This window comes from Cyprinodon variegatus, unplaced genomic scaffold (assembly GCF_000732505.1).
Source record: "Cyprinodon variegatus isolate N-32 unplaced genomic scaffold, C_variegatus-1.0 Scaffold453, whole genome shotgun sequence".
In the NCBI taxonomy this organism is placed as follows: Eukaryota; Metazoa; Chordata; class Actinopteri; order Cyprinodontiformes; family Cyprinodontidae; genus Cyprinodon; species Cyprinodon variegatus.
The window spans coordinates 449,631-456,973 of NW_015150906.1; the positions used below are offsets into that span (position 1 = coordinate 449,631).

The following is a 7,343-nucleotide window of genomic DNA, read 5'->3' on the forward strand; positions in this document are numbered from 1 at the left end:
TGTATCGATGCATCGGATGGCTGTTGGATCGATGCATCGATACAAAACGATTATTATTTACACCCCTATTGATCATCGCCCGGGTTGAGGCACTTTGTTTTCCACCAGAATCAGCTGTACCCTGACTGCAGAAAAACGTGTTTAAAAGTCATCTAAGTGTTTCTGATTAAATAATTTGGATGAATCAAATTATTGTGCAGTGCTGCTGCTTTAAAGGAAAACTGACCCGACTTTACTTCCTGTTCCAGAAACACAACCGGAGTCACAGAGGAGGCGCTGAAGGAGTTCAGCATGATGTTCAAGTAAGCTGCCAGAACCAGAAGGTTCCTGTGCTCCTATCTGGACCGACCCTAACCTCTCCCTGCTCCATCCAGGCACTTCGACAAGGAGAAGTCGGGTCGTCTGAATCACCAGGAGTTCAAGTCGTGTCTGCGCTCGCTGGGCTACGACCTGCCCATGGTGGAGGAAGGAGAACCGGATCCTGAGTTCGAGGCTATCCTCGACACGGTGGATCCCAACAGGTAGGGGGTCATTCTGGTGTTTAGCCCAGGTGGTTCTGGATCGGCTCCCTGACCCAGGAGGTTCTGTTTGCAGGGACGGGAACGTGTCGCTGCAGGAGTACATGGCCTTCATGATCAGCCGTGAGACGGAGAACGTCAAGTCCAGCGAGGAGATCGAGAGCGCCTTCCGGGCTCTGAGCGCGGAAAACAAACCCTACGTCACCAAAGAGGAGCTGTACCAGGTGGGTCCGGTTCTCTGCTCTCTGTTCCCGGTTCTGGTCTCCACGCCGGTCTCATGGTTCCGTTCTTCCTTCCAGAACCTGACCAAGGAGCAGGCCGACTACTGCCTGTCGCACATGAAGCCGTACCTGGACAGCAAGGGCCGCGAGCTGCCGTCAGCGTTCGACTTCGTGGAGTTCACCCGCTCGCTCTTCGTCAACTGATCCCGCCCCCTTCCCCAGGGACCAATCAGAATGCGTTTACCCTCACACCCCAACACGCCCGGCTGATGCATGTTTGACACTGAAGCGCTCACCTCCGTGTCCGTCTGTCGTATTTATCTGCTTTCTGCTCATAGTGAAACTTCTGCTTTTAAACTGTGTGCTTAAATAAACGCTACTGGTTACAACTGGAAACCTGCTGCTTTTATTTGTCTCCCAGTTAGAACAGAACGCTTCACTCTGCCACCTGATTGGCTATCTGCTCCAGCTGGAGGCGCTCATTCGGACCCGGCTCCGTCAGGTCCGAGCTCAGCTGCCAAATGCCGACCGTTCCGTCTGATCTTCCCACCGCCAGGAGCCGAGGGTTTGGACCGTTGAAGGCCAGGCAGGTGGCGGTCTGACCCGGAGCGCCGTCCTGGATGGTGGCGGCGGGTCTGAGGGACCTACGGTTCAGGTCAAAGATCTGGACCTCACCTGGAGAACAGAACCGGGTCAGGAATGGTTTGGGTTCGTCTTCAGACAGCCGGTCGTGGTTCCGCTCACCTTGTCCGGTGGCGGCTGCGAACACCAGCGGTCTGCTGGGGGACCACTGGACCTGGAACACGTACGAGTCCGACACCCGGACCGAGAGAAGCGGGTCAGCCTGCAGCAGCGAGTGAACGTGGACCAGGCCGGCAGTTCCTGCACTGACGAACAGATTCCTGCAGAGACGGCGAGTCATTAGAAAATATAAAAATCAGCAGAACACAGAGTCCGATTGATCCGGCCGAGTCGGTACCTGTGGAACGGCGAGCAGTGCATGGAGTGAACTGGACCGCTTGACGGCCGGAACGAGAACACCGTCGGGGCTCTCGGGGTCACACTCCGGCCCTCGGGGGCCACTGCGGCTGGAATCTGAGAGGAGAAGGAGCATAGGAGAAGCAGGCCGCCCTCGGACCCGACCAGGAACGTGTCCGAGTCCCACGGAGAGAGAGCCAAGGCGGTGACTCCCACGGTGCTGCTGCCTCGGATCTACAGAGAGGAATCCAACCACCGGGTTTAATCACTGCGATCCGATGGTCATTTATAAAACGGAGCGGCACCGACCCGATCAGAACGCTCTGGCCCGTTTCTGATCTGAGGTGTTTGTTTCTCTTTGACCTTCAGGTACCGATTCTAATAGATTCAGATTCCTCTTAAAAACAGGTTTAAAAACACAAAACGATTTTCGATCCTGATTTTAGTTATTAGACAACAGAATAAATCATCAGCTCTGTTAGCCTTCCTGTTATCTGCTTAAAGTCTTGCTCTCTCTGCCTCAGATTTCCTTGGAAGGAGCTTCTTTTGCTCGTTTCCTCTAAATTTCTTCTAGCCTCCTTCACTCAGTAACATCTTCATCACTGAAGCTAGTCTCAGTCCACCTGCTAGCGTTAGCTACGGTGCGTTCATGGACCACTGAGATGGATTGGATTTTTTTTTTAAACTAGACTTAACCTTCAGTGTGGCTCCGATAAAATGGATTGATTCAGATCCGTATAGAGTGAAGTTTATTCCTCTTTATTTGCAAACAAGGCGCACATTTTGTAAATCGAAATTTAGGAAGAAAAAAAAAAGGCAATCCAGAAATAAAACTATGTTTGAAAAAAAGGTTTTGAGTAACTTTGCTTTTTTCTTAGATTTCACTGAAATTATTTTTCATTTTATTTTATTAGTAAAATTTTTCAATGATTTTTATATTTTATTTGTCTTTTATGAAATGAATTTTGAGTCTTTTCAAATTTTGTTTCATCACATCCTCTACTTTTGGGGGCGGGGCTTTCTTCTGGAGTGAAGACGCGTTTCTATTGGTCAGACTGAGCGTCTGTCTTTGTTTTGAAGTGAGGCGAATGTAATCTGAGAAATAATTTGACAGGAAAATAAAATTTGAAAATAAAAAAGCAAAATCTGAGAAAAAGCAAGTTTCACTTAAAAACTTTTTTTTTTTTTATATTTAGAAGTTTTTTTCATTTTATTACTGTCCTGCTCATTTTTTAAATGCCCTTTTACAAAATGTCCTTTTTTTCCCTCCATAGTTCAGAGGTCAGGACTAATGGAGCTAAAACTGGTCAGAACCAGCCGTGATTAACGTTTTCAGAACCATAACTCCCAAATAAAAAGTAACCAAAGTCCAAAGAAATGAATTCGTATGAAGAAAGGAGAACTGGATCAGAAGTTTCCACGGTACCAAACTGTCCTCTGAGGGTTCTGCTGATCCATGTCTGTAGTGTAACCATAAAGATCCGGTCTGGTTCTGCTCACCTTCAGGCTGCTGCTGTGGGGAACCTGCTGTCGTACGAAAGCGTATGCAGAGCTCAGAACCATTCGGCCTTGGTCCGGATCCACCGTCCACAGCAGAACTCCTCCTCCAGAACTAGAACTCAGAACTCCAAACTCTCCTTTCTTCTGCAGAGGAACCCAGGCCACCTGGAAACATAATCGGACCGGCACCGTTAAAGCTGCATAAAACCAAATCTGAACGTTCTGGAGTTCCACAGGGTTCTGGATTCGGACCAGGCTCTTTTTTTTTTTTTTTAGATCATTTCATTCAGAAATGTAATTAATGAAACTCTTTATGTTAATAACCTGCAGAACCATAAAGGTTCTGCTCCAACATCTTTATTTCTGCACGGGTTCTGATGGAATAAAAGTTGAGCCCGACCTTAATGATAATAAATCAAATTTAAACAGAACCATAACTGGGTCACCTGATACACCGGCTCTCTGTGACTGTCCGCTGACATTCCAGTTTGGGCCAGAACCGGATCCTGAGTCCGACTGGTATCCCAGACCAGCACCTCTCCGTTGTACAGACCTCCTACAGGATTAGAGAAACGGTCCGGTCAGTTCTGAGGCGGGCCCAGCAGCTGATTGACAGTGGTTCTACGGTTCTGCGGACCTGCGATCAGAGCGGGCCGCTCCGGGTGGCAGCACACAGACGTCACCGCTGCCGGAACGTCCAGAACCAGATCCGCCTGTTTGGGCCTCAGACTCCGACGGTCTAGGTTCCACAGACAGACACAGGACTTCTGGTTGCTCCAGTCGCCGTCGTCGGTTCTGTTCAGAGAAACCCGGTCCAAACCGGTTCTGAGTCTCAGGTTTAGTCATTCGAAGCTTTAAAGTGGAAAAACTTAAAAGTCCCTCCTAGCAGAGTCCAATTGGATTAAAAAAATCCAGATTAAAATGAGTTAAAACAGAAACATTCATGGTTTTAAGTTGTTAAAGTAAAACTGGAAACATTTTGATTGTGCGGAGGAAAACTAATTCTGCAAATCAGACTAAACACCATTTCTAAAGTAAACAAGGTGGTGGCAGCATCATGCTGTGGGAGAAAGAAGGATGGAACTAAAACCAGTAAAATACTGGAAGGAAACCAGAGACCGATGTGGACGGAATATTTAGATTTCTCTTATTTTATATATTAATTTATGTTATTTACTCACTAGAAAACTTTTCACTCCTCCTTCTACCTTCTTCCCATAACAAACCAGATTCTTTCTCAAGGTTTATTCATAACATGTTACCGTTTAACCAAAGGTTCTAATTTGTTTTGACTCCGCCTCCTTCCTTTATTGTAAATAAGGGGGACGAACGCTGCCCAGATCAGAACAGGGCTGATTACCGAGCAATAAGTTAATCAAAGATAAAATAAAGTGCCGACTGAGTAAAATCCATTTAGCTCTGTTTATTTAACTGGAGCAAATAGTTGAATACACTGGAAAAAAAATCTAAATCTAGTTAAGTCATTATTTCTTAAAATAAGTGCATTTGTTCTTGGATTGAGGAGATAAAAGAGACATTTTGCCAATGGAACAAGACAATTTACACTTAAAATAAGAAAACACAATTGTATTGTCTTATTTTGAGTGCATGTTATCTAACTTAATCTTATTTTAAGAGTAAAAATACTCATTCAATTGGCAAACTATCTCATTTACACACTAAAATTAAGGGTAAATACATTTAATTGAAGAAATTTTTACTTGTTTCTTGATCGTTTTTCCAGTGTACTTTTTTCCCATCCCACCGACGATGGAGGTCCTCCTTCCAGCTGCAGAATCATCCCTGACATCCATACCGGATCCCAGAGTAGGGGTCACGACCCCGTAGAGGGCCTGAGACACTAAATTAAGGGTCCCAAGATGGTTTCCAAAATAATGGTGATGTAAGAGGTATGGAGGGTCAGATTATATAATAAAATACATAAAAATTATCATCCAATGATATAAATAGATGCAACATTTATTAATTTGCGTAATACAGAGATTCAGCCTTATTACAACAGACTGAGACCCCTTAGAAATACACTTAATTTAATTTATACATATTAAAGGTAGATATTATATACATTTTTAAATAAATATTTTTAATGATATATAGTTATTTTAACTGATAAATTTAAATCTGAGTGCATATTTTACGATTTAAATGTATATTTAATATTTGAATTAAGAATTAGACAAATAAATGTTACACCTTATTTCATGGGAAATGTATTTATTTACACTTATATTTATATTTTTGCCCCTCTATGTACCCCAGTGATCACGTCACAATGATTGTGAAAACAATGTGAGCGTTCTGACCCCCACTTTGTGAAACACTAATGTTTAATACATCATTCAACAATTAAATATACCACTAAAGAGAGAAAGGCAAGATTAAACAATTGAAAAAAAAAATCTAAAATGACTTTAAATTTTCATTTAAGAAAGGATAAATTAATTTGATTTAAACTTAATTACATCCCTTCATATGTATATTAAATCAAAGTTTGCAGTTTTAGCCATTTTCAGACTAATTTCCACCTGAAAATAAAGAACTAATTAATCAAGAATAACTCCAGCTGTTAGCAGCAGTTTTATTTGCTTTTATTTCTCTCTGAATCAGATCTGGAATCCCACAGGGCTCCTAACTTGGACCATGTTTTGTTTGGACAACAGAAACCTTCTTATTAACAGTTTTACTGATTTATGGAGGTCAGTATAAAACATAAAAATCTTTTTTAATCGGCCTGTTTTACACGGGCGCATTAATCTAAAATTACTAGAAATATTCCAGGACTCCATGGAAATGATTGTTGAGCTGGACGAACTTTTTACAGACTGACCAGAGGAAACATGGAGGAAGTGTGTTGTCAGAGAGAGGAACGTACCGGCCGTAAGCACAGGCGATGACGGAACCGGTGCAGCTCCAGGACACGGCGCTCACATGAAGACCCTGTTCCTGAGTGCCGGCGTGTTGAAGGCCGTGGAGATGCGAAACCTAAAGACAAGACATTCTGTGACAGTTTCCGCTGGAATGTTTCCCCCAGAGGGATTTAAAGCAGCGGCGTTCCTAAGCAGATTTCAGGGGGCAAAAGCCCCCCTCAATCATTTTAATGGCTGCTGTGCGTTTTTATGCACAGGAAGAGGGAGAACTGGATGAACCCAGAATGAAGATTAAACCAGGATACTGACAAAAGTGTAAGTTAACCCAGCCTGATGTAAGCTGGAGGTTTGGACTTCACCTGAGCTAGAAGCTCCGGATGAGATGGAAAAATTAAATCTGGTCCTTAGTTCAGTTTAAATCAAACCATTTCTTTATAAAGTAGCTAAATGCATCACATGTTCCAGTCAGCCCAGCTATACATGAAGATAAAACCAGTGTTGCTCAATAAACTGTGGAAATATAACAGATCTAATGGTGCCGATTCTCTACATTCAGCTCTGAGATGTTAACGATGCAGAATTAAAAAGAAATAAGTCATATCAATTAATCTCGGATGTTCTCTCATTTGTTTGCGGTTTTATTTTTCGGGATAATATGTGTATGATGTAAAATCAGAACTCGTAAAACAAGCTCCAGTTTTACTCAGAATAAAAGCTAAATCCTATTTTATATGTATAGTTCTGAAAGACTGAAAAATTAATACTGATAAATAAAATAAAAGATGAGGCTCTATGTTATATTTAAACATGAAACGGGATCGTATTGGTTTTAACTAAACAGCAGTTAAAAAAAAAAAAATTGTGTTTTTAGATTCACTTGCTTTTATTCTCCTATTTCATAGTTTAGTTCATGTAAAAAGTCTTTGAATTGTCTTTGCACTTAATTGTGCTGCATTTTTCTAGATTGTTGATGTTTTGAATTGAACTTCTAGTATTTATACAGTAAGGCAGAGGTCACGGATTAGTGGACTGCGGTCCGGATCCACCCTGCTGGCTAATCCAGACCCAGCCTGATTTAAAACATTTATAAATGACTGCATGATGTCCGAAGACGGTGTCTAATTTCACTTGCGCCTCTTCTCCTGTTAATACGGTAAAGCCCTGGGGAAAGCGTCCGGCTCCAGGCTGCACGTGATCCAAATGAGCCAATGAGCTGTCAGTCTGGGTTGCTGCTGCTG

At 43.0% G+C, this 7,343-nt stretch overlaps 2 protein-coding genes across 6 annotated transcripts in view; one reads left to right on the top strand and one right to left on the bottom strand.

The window, feature by feature from the left end:
* Positions 1 to 1,110, top strand: part of sptan1 (spectrin alpha, non-erythrocytic 1) — a 51,697-nt gene extending 50,587 nt beyond the window's left edge. For all 5 annotated transcript variants that reach the window (XM_015389284.1, XM_015389286.1, XM_015389287.1 and 2 more), the window contains 4 exons: positions 249 to 302; positions 375 to 521; positions 595 to 742; positions 818 to 1,110. In XM_015389284.1, coding sequence (XP_015244770.1) covers positions 249 to 302; positions 375 to 521; positions 595 to 742; positions 818 to 943 — 475 coding nt within the window. In that variant the 3' untranslated portion in view covers positions 944 to 1,110. The remainder of the gene's footprint in view (positions 1 to 248; positions 303 to 374; positions 522 to 594; positions 743 to 817) is intronic.
* A 31-nt stretch (positions 1,111 to 1,141) lies between these two features.
* Positions 1,142 to 7,343, bottom strand: part of wdr34 (WD repeat domain 34) — a 9,623-nt gene continuing 3,421 nt past the window's right edge. The window contains exons 3-9 of the mRNA XM_015389290.1: positions 6,111 to 6,220; positions 3,855 to 4,012; positions 3,664 to 3,773; positions 3,218 to 3,382; positions 1,719 to 1,951; positions 1,484 to 1,641; positions 1,142 to 1,414 (exon numbers count right to left, since the gene is read on the bottom strand). Coding sequence (XP_015244776.1) covers positions 1,176 to 1,414; positions 1,484 to 1,641; positions 1,719 to 1,951; positions 3,218 to 3,382; positions 3,664 to 3,773; positions 3,855 to 4,012; positions 6,111 to 6,220 — 1,173 coding nt within the window. The 3' untranslated portion in view covers positions 1,142 to 1,175. The remainder of the gene's footprint in view (positions 1,415 to 1,483; positions 1,642 to 1,718; positions 1,952 to 3,217; positions 3,383 to 3,663; positions 3,774 to 3,854; positions 4,013 to 6,110; positions 6,221 to 7,343) is intronic.